Source organism: Myiozetetes cayanensis, unplaced genomic scaffold (genome assembly GCF_022539395.1).
Source record: "Myiozetetes cayanensis isolate MyiCay16 unplaced genomic scaffold, myiCay2020 scf9, whole genome shotgun sequence".
NCBI classification, from domain to species: domain Eukaryota; kingdom Metazoa; phylum Chordata; class Aves; order Passeriformes; family Tyrannidae; genus Myiozetetes; species Myiozetetes cayanensis.
In genome coordinates this window covers 28,993,320-29,012,597 of record NW_026088185.1, presented here as the reverse complement: position 1 = coordinate 29,012,597, position 19,278 = coordinate 28,993,320, and the positions used below count along the sequence as shown (strand labels likewise).

Genomic DNA, 19,278 nt, shown 5'->3' with positions numbered 1-19,278 from the left:
GCTCTTTTTGCTATTTCTCCTCTTGGCATAGAATTTGCTTTTTGTTTGCTTCAGCCTTTCGTAGTCCTTTTGATGTTTTCTTCTGGGTCTGAATTAATGGGAGCTGGGAGATAAGCATCGTCTGTGGGAGTGATGGGATGCAGACGTGGGAAAGCAGATCTTTCTCCACCTGGGTTGGCTTCATTTACGCTTCATGGTCTCAGCAGGACTGAACCTGCCCCATGATCTGATGCCAGCCAACAGTCATCTTGTCTCTCCTAGCCTGACACAGATATTTTTCTTGGCACAACTACAGAGCTGCTCCCAATACTTCTCTGGGTATAAAGTGCTTCTCAGTTTTGGAGAGGTGGCTCTCATGTTTAGAACAGGTGACTTAGTTGTGCCACCCACCACGTGGGTTTTTGCAGTCTCTTCCACCATGTTATTGTAAAAACAGGACAACATTTCCCTATGGTGCAGCAATATTCCAGTGTGTATCACAAGGGCTCATTTTGGAGGTATTGGTGGAAGGCAGGAGACCTGCAAGATAGTTCCTGCACATTTGTGCCCATCTCAGACTGTCGGTAAGGATCAGAATCTTTGACTTTCATTCTTGAGTGCACAGCCTTGTCCCTTCTGAATTCAGAAGGCCAGTTTAGATTCTGGCACCATCTAAATTCAGGACTGAGCATCCTCCAGGAAGGGTGAGCAGAGGTGAGCATGTGCAATGCGTGGCTCTTGGCATGATGTGGCAGGTCGTGAAGGAGGAGTTTCTGCAGCCACAGCAGTTACTGCTGCAATTACTGAAGCTTGGGTGTGGGAAACAAAGACCACGGGAATGGTGTGCGAGGCAGGAGAACCGGTTGTGCCATGACTTGTGCTGCCTTGGCAGCCTCTTGCTGTGGGTGGAGCAGCTGCCTCTGATCACAGCCATAAGCAGCAAAGACTCTGCCCAGAGTTAAAAAAGCCAAGATTTCAAGCCAGCTGATTTGACATTAGGATGTTTGGCCCCATAGTCAGAATGGGAACGTGGTGCCTAATTTCCTTCACAGTGGTCAAGTGATGGCCCAGACTGGTCAGTGGCCGGGGATTGTGGTGAGGCTCAGCACTGTTGAGGAGGGCAAAGGTGGTGGACATCTAGGGTGGCAGTGAAGTGCTGCTTGTGATGAGGATGCTCTTTGCATGATGTTTTTCATCCATGGTGATTAATGGAGTATCATGGCGTTGAAACCCTGGACAGTCTCTAGTTTCTGTTAACTCAGGAACTATTTTTCTCACCATGCAAGGAGATGTGGGACCCCATTGCATCTCACTGGCTTTGTCCAGGGAAGTTAAGACCTTAGAAAGTGCCCTGCCTTTGGGTGGGGCAGTGTGCTAACCATAAAGTACTTTGTGCTCAGCAGCAGAGTTTGTGGTATCAAGGGGGATGTCCCGAGGAGAGCTAATCATGGCACAGCAGAGCCTCGCTGTCTCCAAGCATGGTGTCTGAGTGTGGTCTTCTCCTCCCCTTCTGAGGTGTCAGAAACAATACCTAATCTTGTTGATTAGGTGTTTTTATACTGTAATTTGTATCAAGCATTTCTTCTGCCTGAGCTGTCTAAGAGCTCTGTAGCACTCGAGTAGCTTTTTGGCCTGGTTTTCAATCCAAAGAATGGGGAATGTTTGTACAGCTAACATAGACTAATGGAGCAGGCTGAGGGTCTGGCTCTTTTCTGAAAGATGAAGATATGGTAAATGTTATTTTGGAGGCAATGAAAAGGCCACAGACAATACGCTTTTATTCTGATGCTAAAATAGTAAGCCGGGAATATTAATAAACCTTCCATAATTACATTTTCCATTTGCAGTATTTTGGTTTTCTGCCATTTTCCAAGTGCAAGGTTCATATGGCTTGGTAGTATGTGTAAGTTTTAGATCTTGATTGAAAAATAAAGTGTTTTTTGAAACATTTTTGATTAGTAGTTGGTCGACACGGGTATTCAGAGATAGCAAAGACGTGGGAGACACTGAGGTGTCTTTCAGAGCAACACCAAACGAAGGAGGTTTTGGCTTTTAACCCCTAAGGTATACTTACTTTGCACCTGTATCTGTTTCTTGCTTCCAAAAAGGTTGGCGCCTGAGAAACTGGTGAGGTTTTAGACATATTGATAAATCCAGGGGGCTCTCCTGGCAGTTGGTATCTTGGCAATTGAATGGATTTTATTCAGTGCCCAGAGTATAAATTTAGATATTTTTTCGTGCATGGAAATACTGTTCATGGGTTTTTCAGCCTTTTCAATAGTATTTGGAGGGCTGTGCTGTGCTGAGGCAGCTGTGGCAGTTTGGCCAGTCACTGTTGGCTGTATAGAGTTAGAAGCTGTTTGGGGTGTGGGAGGTAACTGCAGCTGACTGTAGGAGTAGGGGTAGGATCCATAGCACGCCCAGCCCTGTGGAAACCCATATTCCCACCTTTTTCTGCTTTGGGTCCAGTCCCACCCATGCTTTCAAAATCCTTTATATCCCATGAGGATCAAAAACCACATGAGGGGGCCGGCATCAGTGCAGGTTTTTTTGTTCAACAATCCCAGTCCAATAAAAATAAATGAAAGACTCCTTGGTTATTTGTTTTAAGCAGAGCAGAGTGCTGCTCTGGGTTTCTTAGTGGAAATTGCATGCTGAAGAGCTGTTTTTTCCAGCGCCTGGAAGCCGCTGGCAAAGGCATTGTGAGATGCAGTGGCTCCTCAGCATGCCAACCTCCCTGGTGGCTTTTTTCATAGACCTACAGTTCTTTTGGTGTGGCGTCAGCACCGGCTTGGCCACCCCATCCAAAACACCCTAGTCTGATGCTCCAAGGCATCAAATGCTTTCAGTGCCTGGATGCTGGGTGCTTGTTGCTTTTTGGGAGTGAGTTCCTGATCTGAGCAGCCACAGCAGTTTTGATGTTGTTGATGTGGGAAATTCTGTCAGAGGCATGGAAAGTTTGTCTGCAAAGGGGTGCTTAACCCATGATTTAAAGGTGGGCTTAGCAGGTAGGTGACCAGCAGCATCACCCTTGAAGTAGCTTTTTTAGCTGCTGCTTAAATGCAGCTTCTTTTCTTTGTGTGTAGCACATTTCTAAGGAAATGAAATTCAGATTAAGCCTTCTAATCTCTTTAGAAGTTTCTTGGCCTCAATCATTTAAAAAGAAATCAGCTTTGGATACTCAAAGAAAAGTGAACTGGATGGGCTTCTGTCTGGTGGCTGAGTAGACCAAAATCTGCCTCTTGCATTGTTAGAGCTTTAATCGCTTTTGGGTTGAGTTCTTAAGAAGTTATGTTTTGGCATGAAGTTTTAGTCTTTTGTCCAGTGGGGTAACTTCAGAGGAATGAATCCTGCTTCCCAGAGCAAAAAAGTCCTCGTTGCATACTGAGCTGGACTGTAACATGCTGGTGCATGGCAAAGGAAGTGTGCTGCCAGGGATTTCTTCCTATGGCCTTATTTGCATTATGTGGGTCTTTAAAATACCTTTCGAAATAGGGAGGAAAAAGGAGTCTACTTTGGAATAGTGTCCCTGAAGGAAGAGTTATATTTATCGGAAAGATCAGCAGGCTTTGGGCTATGACTCACATTTGGAGGCGAAAATTGCACTGGCAGACATGATTCTGCACCCTTCTGCCTGCCCTGCCCTCCTGCCCTGCCCACGCCTGCTTTCCATAAGGAACTGCCTTTACTGTGGGGCTGTGGCAGCTCATGGGCCAGCACTGTACTGTAAACAGGGCAGAGCCCGGGTTTTGCTACATAAGCTGAGCAGTAAGCTCTGGAGGAGCTGGGCATCTTCATCTGCACCATGTTCCCATCAGTCAGCTTTTACTAGCTTTTCCCTCATCCCTTCCCAGAGCATTTGTGTGGTGTTGCTCTGAGCCAGGATCTGGAGGGAGGGGGATGCTGGAAGTGTATGGGGAGGGAAGATGTGGGGCTGTGTCTTCGCTGGCAGACAGGCAGGGTGGCCAGCACAAGGGGAAGCTCTGAGCGATTGGCCTTTCTGGCTCCAGTCTGTGCCATGGGCAGGATCTCCCTGCCCCGGTTGGCAGCAAGACCCCAGCCCACCCTGCTTGGCAATGAGCTGACAATAAGTAGGAGCAGCTAGTGAGAGCAAGGGAGTTTGCTGCAGTGCTGTGGTTTCCAAAAATTTTCTTTGGGCACCTTTATTTCCTTCCACTTCCATTGCAAATAAGTGCTTCAGTGTGCTGTTGTAGGCACAGATCTGCTTCTCGGGCTGATGCAAAGTTGGAAACCTGGGGAAGCTCCACGGGAAAGAAAACATTTAGAGTCTAAATCTGATCTCTTTACTTGGAGAAAATCCCTGCATCTCTCTCCCTGTGAAGACAGTGATGTCTGGTCCTTGCACAGAATGCCTAAGGAGGGTTTGGAGGACAGTTCATGTGCTGTGCTTGACTCCCCAGTGCTTTTGTAGGGACCACTAGAGCATGTCTTGGCATTACCATGTTTTTAAATAGGCCGAAGTTGCTCACGGCCGAGCTGAGTGGGGCAGTTGTGTGTGGATCAGTGGCAGCACCAATGCCAAAGGTCCCTGCCCTGCTCTTCTCTGGCTGTGTGCATCCCTGCTCTTCTGGGCTGTGGTGCAGGGGGATGGAGCTGTTGGGAGCACGTGCAGAGGTGCACAATGAAATGGCAGAGGCTTGGAGGCACCACGGCTTCCAGGAGATGTGTGCAGAAGGGGAGCAGGGCACAGTGCCTGTGCATGAATGCAGGTGCACCAAAGCCAGATCCCTTGGTCAGGGACTTCACTTTGTCACAGCTCAGAAACAGCCTTTATGAGCGGGTGGTAATGAAAATGCTGAGCAGGGATGTTGCTCTTGCTCTTGCCTTGGCCGCTCCACAGAGCTGAGGAAACAAGGTCAAGATTAAATGTGTGTGGAGGAAGTTGGCAGCTTTCCTTTGGCTGTAAAAGCAGCTGAAATTCTTATTCTTGGATCTGGGTAGAGAAGGTCTGGTGGACAGTCCACATACCTCCTCGTGCCTTTTAAAGTAAGTGTGTTGGAAGGAGATGCTGGGAAGTGCTGGATGGGCTCCTGACATTTTTTTTTTTCTTACCAGGGATGGGTGGACAGGAGCCTGGTACTCTCCTAATTAGTGCTAATGGGTCTGTTGCTGGCCAGGCATGTGACTGGGACCATGTGCAGGGTGAGGGGTGAAGCGTGGGCTTGGCAGGGGCGGACCAGCTGTCTCACAGGGTTTGTTTTCTCCCAGGAGAAGATCGGCTGGCGTAAGGAGGCATCTCACCTGCTGGTCTTCACAACGGATGATGTGCCACACATAGCCCTGGATGGGAAGCTGGGGGGGCTGGTGCAGCCCCACGATGGCCAGTGCCACCTGAATGAAGCCAACGAGTACAGTGCATCCAGCCAGCTGGTGAGTGGGACACGGGCACAGCCCGTAGAGACCTCGGACCTCTCTGGAGAGCAGCCAACCCCCACTCCAGTAGCTTTTGGAAAATACAGCACCTGACCAGCATAGTTTGACCTGGTCCTGCAATTTGCAAATAAAATTTGCTGTTCCCTTTAGGCATCCCCTCACAGTGAATGCTTCTGTGATGTTCAAAAACAAGTTAGGAGTGTAGTGAATTCCTTCAGTGCCCATTGCAAGGGAGTGAAAAGTAACTTGGTGTCCTGAAAAACATTGTATTCTGTCTGCAAAGTGCAGAGGAAGCATAAAATATGTTGTCCCTTTTCTAAAATCTCCAGTGGACTGCCAGCTTCTTCCTGAGGAGGCTGTATCTATCGTGATGTGGCTACACTAGCGAGTACAACAGAATGCTTCTCTTATTCACAGCCTTCGAACACAAAACTAACACAGGTCTTACTAATAAATAGGCAAATCAACCCTTTTTAAAATTTAACTCAGTGGAGAAAACGTCTGGAATGAATGAGCACTTGCCTGCCACCTCATTAGCACATCCTTTTGCGGAATGGTGCACTAATTATGATATTTGTTCCTGAATGGATGTCACCTCATAAGGGGAGGTGAATCTGGGTGGCTGTGTTATGGCCAGAAGCTGGGCCCTGTGGTGGAACCCCTTTCCATCCATCCGTGCAATCGTGGTAAGGGTGTATATGCGTAAGGGAGCACAGCCCATATTGATGTGGAGTTGATGCTGTGGAGCTGGCATGGGGGTGCTGCCTTGGTGTTTCCATGTTTGAATTTCCGAAGCTCTCAGTCAGTCTTCCAGTCTGCAAGTAAATCAGGTGGATTTTTTTCCAAGGACAGCACTTCAGAAGCAGGCAGGGGTTTTAAACTCAAGCTGGTCTCTTGAAATTGAGCCCTGGTTCATTATTTTGTTGCTTGTGGACATCTAGAGCAGCATCTACTTGCCATCCCCTCTGTCTGAGATATCTGCAGAATTAAAGAGCTTATTGTAATCTCTTTATGGTCCCAGTATGCAGAAAAATCAGGCAATGGATGTTTCCACTTCGGGAGAAAAAAATCCACTTGCTGCCGTTCTAGATCTCCCTACCTCACATCCCTGGAGGTAGCAGCCAGTTAGTTACACACATGTCTGCTGATGGCAAAGTGGAGAGAAAGAAGGAAAGAAGGAATGGAAGAAATGTATTCTAGTGAAGGGTGCAGCAGAAATATTTAAGGGATTTCTGCTGTTTCAGTTGGGATTATGCTGGTACATCAGGGATTTCATCTCACAGCAAAACATGCCACATGTCTGGAACAAATTTTGCTGTTGGGAGGAGAAGAACAATGAGATTAATCTTTATTTCTGTGTTCCCCATCAGTTTTTCTGCCTTTTTTTGCCCCTAGGATTATCCTTCCCTGGCGCTTCTTGGGGAGAAACTCGCTGAAAACAATATCCACCTGATTTTTGCTGTAACAAAAAGTCATTATGTCCTGTACAAGGTAAGCACTGCTGAGCCACCTGTGCTGGGGGGACATGGAAATGCCTTTTGAGGAGTGGAATGAAATGCCCTGGAGAGGGGAGGCAGCTGCAAACAAGCGAGTGTGCAGTGGCAAACATGTGTTCAGTGATAAGTGTGCGTGCCCATGGCCACATGTTGCCTGGTGCAGGCAGGCAAGGCTCAGCCACTGTCCCACCCTGCTAAGTCCTTTCAGCAAAAAGCACTAAAGCTTCTTAGAGCAAACAGATATATGTGTGTTAGTGAGCACGTGAAGACCTAAAATAGACTCCATCTTAATCTTGATGTTCGGACGGCTGCCAGCACGCAGCATGCCAGAGAGCAGAAACCTGCTCGGCCCATTCTGCAGTGACTTAATCCCATTACCTAATCATGCACAGTGTTTCTGCCCAGCTGTGTTTTTCCATCACGGAGTCCAGGGCCCTGACATGCCACACGGAGTTAGAACTCTCTCACCATTCCTGCTCTTACCCTCCCAAAAGAAAAGGTGGCCCTAGGCACGAGGACCAGTCTGTGTCTGAAGCTGCCCTTTGGGGTTTCACTCTTCTGCAGGTGCAGGGATGGTGTTTCAGGCGGGGTCACTTTTGGAAACCTTTGCTGAGGCTCTGGAGGCTCCAGCAGAAACAACAAGCAGCCGTGTTGCTATGGGTGGGATGCTGCTGCTCACCCATGGAGAGCAGGAGGGCTGAGCTCATTCTCCACCCCCTCTCCCGGGGATGCTCAGATTTGTGAGGGAAGTTGGGGCAGCTGCACCTCCCTCCCCCAGTGCCAGCCCTCCTGAGTGCATAGCAGCTCCAGCAGCCGATCCAGGTCTGTTTGTCCCTGTCCTGTGGCCATGAGCTTTGTTTAATATTTGACATGCCTCGTTAGTGATGCTTTACTTTTGAAAGCTCCACATTAATGGGAACCAAACCATTCCATGTACACCACTGGGTGATGGGGCAGCGTGTGTGGCCAATGTCCCCTCCTCACCCTCTGCTTTCCTTCTTTTTTTTTTTTTAAGAACTTTACTGCCTTGATTCCCGGGACAACAGTGGAGATTTTGCACAAAGATTCCAAGAATATCATTGAGCTGATCGTCAAAGCCTACAACGTAAGTGCATTTTAATACCACAGCTGCTGAAGTGAAAAGTGCCAGGAGCTGGGCCAGCTCAGCTCCCCACTCCCTGTCGAGCCCCACCCGATTTGGCCGCCTCCCTCCCTGATCCTCCATAGGCTACTAGGGCTGGGATGTCCACCCTGGAGAGGGAAGCAAGGTGTGTGAGGAGGAGGAGGAGCATGGGAATGCCCAAGAGAGCCTACAGCACAGCAGAAATTTCACCCCACATCTCTCATGTGCAGAATTACCCTCAAAATGCAGCCCCCATCTAAAACAGCTCTCTCTAAGACCACCCTTCCAGTAAGTAAAATAGATTATTCTTTTGTTATCTGGTGTCCAGAGGCCTCCCAAGGACACGACCTGCTCCAGCTAAGGTCACATCATTGTGTTGCTCTCTGTGCATCACATGTTGGTCTTCTCCTTGATTCCTTATGGGTCAGCTCTTCATGATCCTGGAATGATATCACTGTTTAGGTGCCTGGGCATGGATGGAGATCTGACCCCACAACAGGTCAGCCCTCAGGTAGAGTTATTCATGCGTGGGACCCATGGATACAGCTTTCAGTGGCTGCAAGCTCTTCTTGGTACTATGCTCATTAGTGCAAGGGAGCAGGGAAGAAGATCTTTGGAGGAGTTTACACATCCAGAGGCCATGCAGGATTGTGTTATGGTGTAAAAGTCATCTTTCCTTCTCCCCAAGCTCCCTGCAGTTAAACCAGCATTTGGTTATGCCCTTGGGAAGAGTGCTTCCCAAAGCTTCACCCTCTGAGAAAAGGCAGTGGATAGCTAATGCTGCTAATGAGTCCCTGGAGATACTGCAAAACAAAAGCCCAGTTGTCGCAGTTTGTCCCCTGGAGGAATGAGAGTCTTGCGACTAAGATGCTTGGCTGGGGAGAAAGAAATGAACATTCCCTCCACGTTGACTTTGCCTGTGGTCTCAGCACCATCACATGGAAACATCCCTTTGCCTCAGTTTCACGGATGAAATATGCATCCATGCCTCCATTTCAGCACCCCTCAAGCTTTTGCAGATAGATATAAACTGATGAAAACTGTTGGGAAGCTGACACCCCCCCATCTGCTCCCTCCGTCTCTTCACTTGTGAGCTTTGCAGTGCAGTCGACTGGGAACCACTAGGGTGCTTAGACCAAGGTGCCCCATGGAATGACCTCTGTGGGATGAGTGGCTGCTGAGACATGGGCTGGTTTCTTGCCTGTTCAGCGGGGTTGTGGGTGTGGGCTGGGACCCCCAGGTGTGCTGCCAAGAGCTGGCAGCTCCTGCCTGTGCCACAGGCAGCCTGGGGCTGCCGGAAACCTGGCACCCGCCCAGCCTGTCTCCTCTTGGTGGCTTTGTTTTTTTCCTGAAATGATGGAGGAAATTCTCACTGAGGGAGAAGGTTAAAATTCTGCTTCCTAAGTGGGAGTGAACCTTTTTTTTTATTCCTTATGGAAAGGAAACTCTGAGCCTGGAGAAATCCTTCATTTGTGACAGGGACCATCTTCTCTTGCAGGGTGCCAGTGGCTGGTGCTCTGGGCCTGAGCTCAGCCTCTTCCCTTCAGTGCTTTGGGTATCTCTGGTCCTCTCTCCCCCTGCTTCCTTCCACTGATGCATACATTGGACTTGTGTGTGGCTTACATTACCCTCAAGGTTTTTTTCCCCCATCCCTTCATGTTCCAACTCTTTTCTGCCTAGCGTGCTGTCTCCTCTCCCTCATCCCACAAGGCATGAAGCAGGAGAGAACAGGGACTACTTTCTTCCTGCCCTGCACTAAGAGGGCAGGAACAAAACTAAGAAAAAAATAAAAGAAAAAACTAAGAAAAAACCCTTCCCCCAAATCTTGACATACCTGAGAGATGGAATGGCTCACGTGGGGCTGTGCCCAGACACAGGGCTGGGTTTGGGCCAAAGAGAGAAAATGGGATGCTGGTTTAAAAAGCACTTTCCTAAACTAAATCCAGGCAAGTCTTGAACGTGTTTCATTTTGCAACCAGCCTCCGTGGTGGCTGTGGTGCTGTCAGAAGACATGGTTGTGTAACAGTGCAAAGGGGCTAATAATAATGGCATCACAATTGGGTTAACAGAATGACCATATAGGGATAATAAGAAAACTTGGCATCTGTGTAAAACATAGGAAGAGCCTATGCAAGGTCACACTGAGGTCTGGCATGGTGTCCTGTTTTCTGCCATGCCCCAGACAAGGTGCTCTGGGAAAGAAGACAGGAGAGCATATCAGTGTGGCAGCTGATTTCTACAGGATAATTTGGGGCAGAGCAGTATCCTGAGATTTATTGGCACATGCAACATTCAGCCCAGAGGTGATGGATGGTCCCAATTGCCACCCCATGAACAGCTTCTCTGTTACAGCAGAGAGATGGGAAATTCTTCCTTTCTGTCCTCAAGGACTGTTTAGATTCACTCAGCCAAAACTCATTTATTTCCTGTCCATTTCCAAAAGTGTTGGCTCTTTGCCGGCCTGTGAACCCTGGTTTTGTCATCACATGTACCGGCAAGAGGTCTGAATTAGCACTTTTCCTTAATCTGACCTCATTGGTGAGGGTTGTAGACAAGGGGGAGACAGATGGAGCTGGAAACTGGCTTTGGAAAATAAGAATATTTGTACAAAAAGCTCCATTTTGAAAACCTTTGTCGTTTTTGGACACTACTTGTATAAAAATGAGTTCCAGCCATTGGAAGAATTAAACAAAACAATGTCATTCCAAATTAATACTTATAAACTTCATTTTGTTGTGACTCAAAAAGTCTGTACGTGCAGTAGGATGGAGAGATGAGAAGCAGAAGAAAGGGGGTAGGAGCACACCAAAACCTCACTGATGGAAAATGCTCTTCACTTCAAAAAGTTTTGCAAAGAAAGAGATTGTTCATTTATTTTTTCCCATGGCAGTGTTTCCAGCTGATACTTATGAAGGGGTGCTTTCTGTTCGGGTTTTTTGTTTGGCACATTCTCCTAGGGGGGAAAATACATTTTTCTGACCAACTGGGTGAAAAGAAGAAAGCAGGACAGAGCTAATGCAGTTTTACACCTTCTCTGTGCTGTACAACAGACATTGTAGGACAACAGACATTGTAGGACAACTGCTGGTGGAGAATCAGGCTTTGTACTTCACTAGGGGGCTGGTTTATGGGGAGGAGGAGATGCAGATGTGCACGGAGATGCGCTGTCTGGGGTTGAGAATGTTTTCTTTTTCTTGTGCATCCATATGTTTTCAGTTCTGGCTGCGGTGGCTATCACACTTATCCTGGGGTGTGTAGGCAGCCCCCTCTGGGTCTAGTTGTGTTCATCAGAAGCCGTCTGGGCTGGTTAAGTCAAACTCAAATGTCAATGTGTGTGCAGGGGTAATTTTTTTTCATATAGGTGCAGAGATGTCCTAGCCACTGTCTGGAAACATCAGGAGAAGAGAGTAAAACAGAAGAAACCCACCTGTCTTTGGGAGCCTGATGGTTTGCTTTCCCGTTGTGTTTCTAGAGTATTCGGTCCAAGGTGGAGCTCACGGTCTGGGACAGCCCTGAGGACATTGGCTTGACCTTCACTGCCACCTGTCAGGATGGGTTGTCCTATCCTGGGCTCAGGAAGTGTGGAGATCTCAAAATTGGAGATACGGTGAGTCTGCCTTTCAGTCTGTTCCCTGGAGAGGTTGTTTCACCTAATTCCCTCTCTTGATGAGTGGTCCTGGGCAAAAATATATAGTTTTGCTCATTTTCCTCTGCTCTTCTCATGCCATGCCATGATGATATGAAAAACCCAGAGAGAGTGCTGCTTCTGGTTCTGGATGGTGGAGATCAGCCTAAGGTCAGCTGTGAGGAAAAAGGGAATACAGGTGTCTTGTCTGCAGTACTGACATAAAGGTCTTAAACAGGCAGCAAGACACAGTAGTCAAGAATAGGCTTTTTTCCTGTAATCCCAGATATTCACATCACACTCTCAGTTGTGAAATTTTTATTTCCATGGTCTGCTGATCTTTTCTCAGTCCATTAAATATTGAATTGAGGTTTTTTGTTTTTTTCCTTGTTATTGTTTGAGAATCCTGCCTTGCATCAGAAATAGCACTCCAGCAGGATGAGGGCTGTGTTCCACCCTCTGTGCTTGGCACTGGTGAGGTACCTCAAATCCTGTGTTCACTTTTGGGCCGCTCACTTCAAGAAAGACTTTGAAGAGCTGGGATGTGTCCAGAGAAGGGCAGCAAAGCTGGTGAAGGGGCTGGAACATGGGTCTGATAAAAAAGGGCTGAAGGAGCTGGGTGTGTTTAGTCTGGAGGAGGGGACCTTATTGCTCTCTACCAGAAAGAAGGGTCTAGTGAGATGAGTGGCAGCCTCTTCTCCCAGATAACAACTGATAGGGCAAGAGGAAATGGCCTCAAATTGCACCAGGGGAGATTTAGGTTGGATACTGGGAAAAATTTCTTCATCAAAGGGGTTGTCAAGCATTGGAACAGGCTGCCCAGGGAAGTAGTGGAGGCACCATCCCTGGAGGTGTTTTAAAAGTAGATGTGGCACTTAGCGACATGGTTAGTGGTGGGCTCAGCAGTGCTTGATTAATGGTTGGACTCAGTGGTCTTAAGGGTCTTTTCCAACCTAAATGATTCTATGCTTCTATGTAATCTAAACCTGTCTTTCCTGTGTCAGTGAGTGAAGGGATCATGGGTAACTTTGGACATACTGCAGAAAAAGGCAGAGGGTGTTCAGAAAGGCAGCAACCCTCTTCTCGTGTTTTCAGTTCCTAGGGTGTTGGATGGCAGCACAGACAAATTATCATCTTCTCCTTAGTGTTAACAGTATACATGGCATAATCCATCCCATGCTTTTCAAAAAGCAAAAACCCTAAGCTTTGCTCGTTTAAATTGAGTATTGAAGCAGATAAACCGGGTTGCTGGGCTGCAGGGCTAGGGCAAGAGGGCTCAGACCAGTGGGGAACCTCCTCCCTTTCTCCAGACTTTTGCTGTCTGAGGCCGTGGGTGTGGGTTTGTTAGCAGCCTGATTGCCTTATTTGAGGAGAGTGACTCTGCAAACATACCAGAGCTCTCAGTGCTGAGGCATATAAAAATAGTTTGAAAGAGTCAACAGTAGCAGCAGTTCTACCCCGCCAAATAAGGATCATGAGAAGTGTTAAAAAGGGAGACAGCCTTGCTTTTTTAGCTGAATTTACAGGATCTTGGATGAGTGGGTAAAAGTGATCTCTGTAGCTCTTTGTTCCCGTGGCAAAGCCTGAGCCCCCGAGGAAGCAGAGGTAATCCTGGGATCCTGACTTTGGCAGGAGCAGGGGAGTCGCTCCAGCCACTGCAGTTTATGCTGTAGAAAGGTCTGGCAGTGAGTGCAGCAGGGAGCTGGCACTGGTACCACGCCTGTTTTAGGTGCACCCTGAGGTGCTTGCACAGGGAGATGTGCCACAGGACTGTGGGGATCGTGTCCCTCCTTCCCTGTTGTTCAGCTGCTTTCTGCCCCGTTGCTTCCACATGGATCAAGATTTGACTCCTGCTAAGAAAGTTTCCCCAAAGAGGATAATGCTGGCACTGGACCCTAATCTGCCAGGGTTTAGTCCTGGGGCTGTGGGTGTCAGTGGGTGAAAGGCAGCAGGATTACCCTGATCCCTTTAGCTTGCTTTCTGATCTCCTTCTCCTCTGTAATTTGAGCTCTTATCCTAATTGCTTCAGGCCTTGGGAATGAGGGGGTGTCAAGGGAGGTTTCCTGGGGGTGCAGCTCTCCCACTGGAGGTGGCTGCTCTGCTGTCCTTTGTACATCACCCCTTGATATGTGGGACAGTGCAGACAGTGAGAACTTGAGGTGACCCCCAAATGTCTCCAGAGAGAAACCATTCCCTCCTGATGCCTAGCAAAGGGTCTCATTTCCTTGGAATGAGGTTAATCCTTCCTGCTACAGGGCAGCTCTGGGCAGGGGTGGCTGGCCCCATCAAACAACAGGATTAAATCAGGAACCAAGCGAGCAACCATAGTATGGTTTTGGTTTTCTCCAGGAGAAAATCCCTGACACTGGATTGTAGCAACATAAAACAAGTAGGGGGGGTGCTATATAACCATATAACAAGGTGTAACTCTTCTGAAGCCAGTCTTGATAGAAGCATCCATTAAAAACGGCCTACTGAAAAAAACGGCATGCTGAAAGCTTGGGAGTTTGTGGCTGTTGAACATCTCCATGTGCAAATCAGAAGTCCCATAAAACCTTCTAAACCCATGATCTTGTAGGCACTGCGGGCCCTTGTGCTGTGCTGGTTAGATATTGGATAGTGGTTGTTTTGACAGAGTTTATTATTTTTAACAGTGTGGAAGCTGGGCTATTTTCTAGAGTTTTACCTTGTTTATTTTTGGAAATAGGCAGGTTCCTTCCCACCTCACAGAAACCAGCGGTTCCTGATGGGGAAAATTGCTGTGAATGGCTGACAGTAAAGAGTGTTAAAACACTAAGGATGCCCAACCCCTCATGGCAGATGCTGGTGCATTGAGCTGCAGGCACTCTTGCTGGATGTGCAGTTGTTAGGGGCTTTTTGCACACCTGGGAATGAGCTCAATGGGCAGAGCTGGCCCCGCTCCGTGGAATCGCTCCATGGATTTTCCTCGGGACACCTCTTTCTTTCCCGACGACTGCTTTGGGGCCGTGCCTGTTAACTTACATCTCAACCTGCCCTCCAGGTTTCCTTCGAGGTGGCCGTGGAGGCGCGGAGCTGCCCTGCCGAGGACACGTCCCACACCTTCACCATCAAGCCCGCTGGCTTTCGGGACACTCTGGAGGTGGCCGTGACCTACAAGTGCCGCTGTGGCTGCACCGGCCGTGCCGCGCCCGCCAGCGGCAAATGCAGCGGCAACGGGACCTACACCTGCGGGCTGTGCGAGTGCGACCCCGGCTACCTGGGGGCCAGGTGCGAGTGCGAGGAGGGGGCCAGCGGGGACATGCACCACGCCATGTGCCGGGAGGCGGAGGGCAAACCCCTCTGCAGCGGGAGAGGGGAGTGCAGCTGCAACCAGTGCCTGTGCTACGAGAGCGAGTTCGGAAACATCTACGGGCCCTTCTGCGAGTGCGACGACTTCTCCTGCGCCAGGTACAAGGGAGTCCTCTGCTCAGGTAGGAGCCTTTCCTCCCCTGTGCCCTCCACGTCGTGGCAATTGGGGGCTGTGCACAGTGTGTGAAAGGCTGTGCCTGCCCCACCTGCCCAGATCTGCCCTGTGTCTGGAGAAATCTCTGCTCTCTTACTTTTCCTTATGGGAAAAAGGAGGGAGAGGTTTAAGTGCACCCAAAGTAAAGAGCAAAAACATTGCGTTATCCCAATCAGAACTGAGTTTGCAGTGTTGCAGTGAAAGGCTCTGTCCCTGCAGGCTTGTCTGCTACCTGGGTCCCACAGAGATGAGCAGAGTCGTGGCTTTGGTGTTATTTTGATGTAACTATGGAAATCTCTTGCACACTAACATACATCCTTAGGAAAGAGTAAACTAGCACAGGCTTCAGAATCCTCTGAAGCTTTTTGGTGTTTTCATAGGCTGGATTTTTTCTACCTGTGCTATGCTTCCCTGCCTAGGCAGAAACAATCTTTTTTAAAGATGAAGCATTTAGAGTAATCCCCTGGTGCATCGCAAGTGAAAGGAAAGGTTGTGTTTCTGGCTGTTACTTATTAGAGAAAAGCTGTGTTAAAGATTCCTAAAGGTATTTTATGTATAGATTTTTCTTCCCACTAGGAAAACAAGTCATTCATTGGGAAAGATGTAGCCAGTCAGCTTTGCTTAAACAAAGGCAGAGGAGTTATTTAGCTGTGTTTGCTAAAATAGTTTTAAAACCTCATCAGTCCAAGGTCACATAATTTACCTTGAATGTAATTGCCTGGATTAGCCCCCAGACATAATTACCCCAGTTGGATCTGGGCAAAGGTTTTTTTAAAATTTGCCTGCTTTCAAGCAAGTAAAATATTTCCTTAGCTGAAAATCCTGGACAGAATTTCTGAAACAAGTGTAAGCTCTGAAAAAAAAATAGCTATTTTTCACATTTTTTCCAGGGAATTGGCGGGGTTTTTCTCTGCTGTTTATCTTGCCCTGCACATTTCAGAGCTGGGCAGTAAGTGATCGGGCACCCTTTGGTTGCAAGTTTCTGGCTACTTGAGACAAAATCGTGTTGTTGGGTGGGCAGAGGATGTTTGTGCTCATTTTCCTGTAGCCTCTTTTGTCAGTGCTGAAGATAAGGCAGGTAAAACTCTGGGTTTTGGAGTTGCCCTGGAGTTCCCTGATGCAGAGCAGTGAGAAAGGCCAGTACCACCTCCCACAGTGACTGCCCGGGCTGGGAGGGCTGGGACTCTCCCTGCTGATGCAGGAGCAGAAATAGGGGTGAGCAAGCAGGAAAAAGGTATTTGAAAGTAGATGGGGGAAAAATAAACTCAACCGTGAAGCAATTAAGAGCAGTACTGCCTGGGGGTTCTCCACATGACCATGTTGCTTTGATAGCACCATCCCATCCAAAAGGAGTATATCCAAGGGCAGCAGTGCTATAAAGAGAGGTTGAAGTTACTGGTGTAGCAGTTGCTGCAAGAGAAGGACACCCCTCTGCTCAAATTTCCTTTTCAGCAGGAGAGCCAGAGCTCTGCCGTTCCACAGGAAAGCAAATTGCATTTCTTCTGCTGCACCTGCTTGATTCTGTCCCTGTGGAGGGTGTCTGGTGCTGGAAAGAGCAGCATAGCTGGTTTGGGATTTGCCAACGTTTTTAAAAGTCATCTAGAAGTTGTTTTTATAGCTATGAAAGAAAACAAAGGGTAGGCTGAGGCCAAGCAGCCTCTTTGCTCCAGGAATGAGATGGAGTCTGGCATGGCTGCGTGGGCTGGTTCTCCCTATGCCTCCTGGTATTTCTATTGTTCTTGGTTTGTTGGCTTCATTATTTGGGGTGTTTTCTTCAAATTCCAGCAGTTATGATGCTAAATCTGAGCTGCAGCAAGCACTGGGCCAGTAAAATAACATTTTGAGGTGGTTCTGACATGCCAAGAGGCTTGGGATTTCACCAGCCTACCAAAAGTGCCTGGACTTGTGGGGAGTAGCTGTGTCCAAAGCTGCCCCTAACAAACAAGCCTCTGCTACACAAACATCCCTGGGCACTTCTAGCAGATGCAAACTCTCATTCCTACAAGTGGGGCCTTCTTGAAAAAGACCGTGTGTTTAGCTCAGCACTGAGCTGTGTAGACTTGGCAGCCAGAAGGGTTTAGGTGATGCCTTGGGGGCAGGATGACTCCCAGGGCAGTTGCATGGGGTGTCCAGTTCCTGCTGTTGTTCCTTCCAGGGAGTGAAATGCCACTCTGCCCTCACTCTGTCTTTTCCTGGGCACAATGTCTGTCCCTGAAAGGTTTGGCATCCTGGTACCCACCAGGCTGAATCCCACTGCAAGGGGAGACCAACAGGTTTTAGCTAATGCACAAACCAAAAAAGCAGCATGCAGGGAGCTGTCATTTTCCTGCAGATCACTGTTGTCTGTGTCCTTGCTAGGGAATTTCTTGGCTTCCACCCATGGGGGAAACTCATCTCTGTTGTCAAGGGCTTTGTTTATACTCTATGAATCCTCTGGTAGCATAGAAGGCACTTAATGCCTCTCAGTGCCTTGGTGATGACTGTATTTTGAACAGTGTTTTCACCCCAGTGGAACCCAACCTGAGTTTTAGCACACGGGCTGTGGTGTCCCCCATCAAATGCATTTACACTTGCCCAAGCTGTTGAATGAGATGATATCATGAACCTCTGAGTGCCTATCCCAGACCGAGCCAGTAGGAAAGCAGCCAGTCCAACCTGACCCGAGAGGAGGGGGAGGATCAGGAGGAAAGCACACTTTTTCAAGCTGAGAAGTAAAAATCCACTCATGCAAACTGCTTTGCACGTGTGTGGCTGTGTTTCTTGCTTGCCTCAACTCAGAGGCCTCGTGAGCCCATCGCCAACCAGCCTGGGCATTTCTTCCTTTTATGACCTGTAGCAAAGCTGTCCCCATCAAGTCACTGCCATGGCACAGGGATAGGTGGCATATTATGCTCAAGCATCCTCTATTCCCAGCAAAAGCTACAGTGGAGCAGGTTGAAATGGTCTGAAATAAACTTGTTTCTTGTCTCTTGGTATTTGGCCCTTTGGCCAACAAAAGGGTTTTCATCCATGGGTCTATTTATGAATATTGGCACCTCATTTTGTCAGCATTTCAGAGGAGAGATGCCTGCAGACAGTGCTGGCTGTGGCTCCTGTCCTTTTGTAGCCCCCCCCATGAAATGGAGAAGCAGATTTTGGGTGGGAGATAATGTAAAGAAGAAGCAAGAATTTAATTCCTGTTAGTGGGAGGTTTAATGTGCTTCCTGCATCTGTGAGGCAGGTGGGAAAAGGAGTAATTTATAACATGTCATAAATGTTGATTCAAGTTGTATCCAGCTCTTACTCAATGCCATTTAGGCACTAAAAAGTGGCATTTGTTCTGTTGCTCCCTGAGTCCAGTTAACAGCTCCAGAGTAGCTGTTTCAAACCATTAATCTGGCTTTTGGAAGGGCTGTGGGGGATGTCTTGCACAAGTGCTTTGTTCTTCCAAAGAAGTGCAACTGGTTATCCGCAGCACCATGCTCTGGCAAAGCAGGCAGTCGCTTCCCAAACCCTAGAATGCTTTGCTCCCAGTTTTAATATGGATGGAGAAGTTGCCTTTATGCACTGAAACCTTTGCCACATCGCTCTGGCCTCTCTGCTCTGAAGTGTGGGTGGCTATGGGAGAGGGGCTGAGAACCCTCCTGCCTGCAGCTGGGCTGGGGAAGGGGGCAGCTGGCTGCACAACCCAGAGGCTTTTGAACCCCTTGGCTGCCTGCCAGGCAGTTTGACAAAGGAGGAAACATCTCTGTGCTAATTGCATTCCTGAAGGTCCCATAAAACTAGGTGGTAAGAGGGAGGAGGGGCCCTACTGAGGGCATCACACATTTGCCTCTAATGAAGAGAGACTGGCTCGCCAGAGGCCAAGCTTCATTAGCTTCACTGCCCCAGACCTATCTTTTCTTGGATGGGGGGATGCAGAGTAATATGGCATCATGGTGTCTCTAGAGAAATTTCCCCTCACCCATCACCACTGTTCCCTGGCTCCCTATGTGGGTGTCGTTTGTGTGCTCTTCAGCCCAGGACTCTGGCTGTGTGCAGGCACATCACTAATGAGGTGTAAGTGAAGAGCACTCACCACACTGCAGCCATTCCTCCCCTTAAAACACAAAGAATTTGTCTGGAAAATCCATACTGCCTGAGCAACACAGCAACTACTGATGTTGGTGCAGCTTTGGGATCAGGTCTTTTGGGATTT

At 48.3% G+C, this 19,278-nt stretch overlaps 1 protein-coding gene across 2 annotated transcripts in view; it reads left to right on the top strand.

Annotated features, from left to right (window-relative positions):
• The window catches only part of ITGB5 (integrin subunit beta 5), a 59,163-nt gene that overhangs the window by 20,993 nt on the left and 18,892 nt on the right, over positions 1-19,278 (top strand). For both annotated transcript variants that reach the window (XM_050339429.1, XM_050339430.1), the window contains exons 6-10: positions 5,209-5,370; positions 6,769-6,864; positions 7,885-7,974; positions 11,465-11,599; positions 14,640-15,069. In XM_050339429.1, the coding sequence (XP_050195386.1) occupies positions 5,209-5,370; positions 6,769-6,864; positions 7,885-7,974; positions 11,465-11,599; positions 14,640-15,069 (913 nt within the window). The remainder of the gene's footprint in view (positions 1-5,208; positions 5,371-6,768; positions 6,865-7,884; positions 7,975-11,464; positions 11,600-14,639; positions 15,070-19,278) is intronic.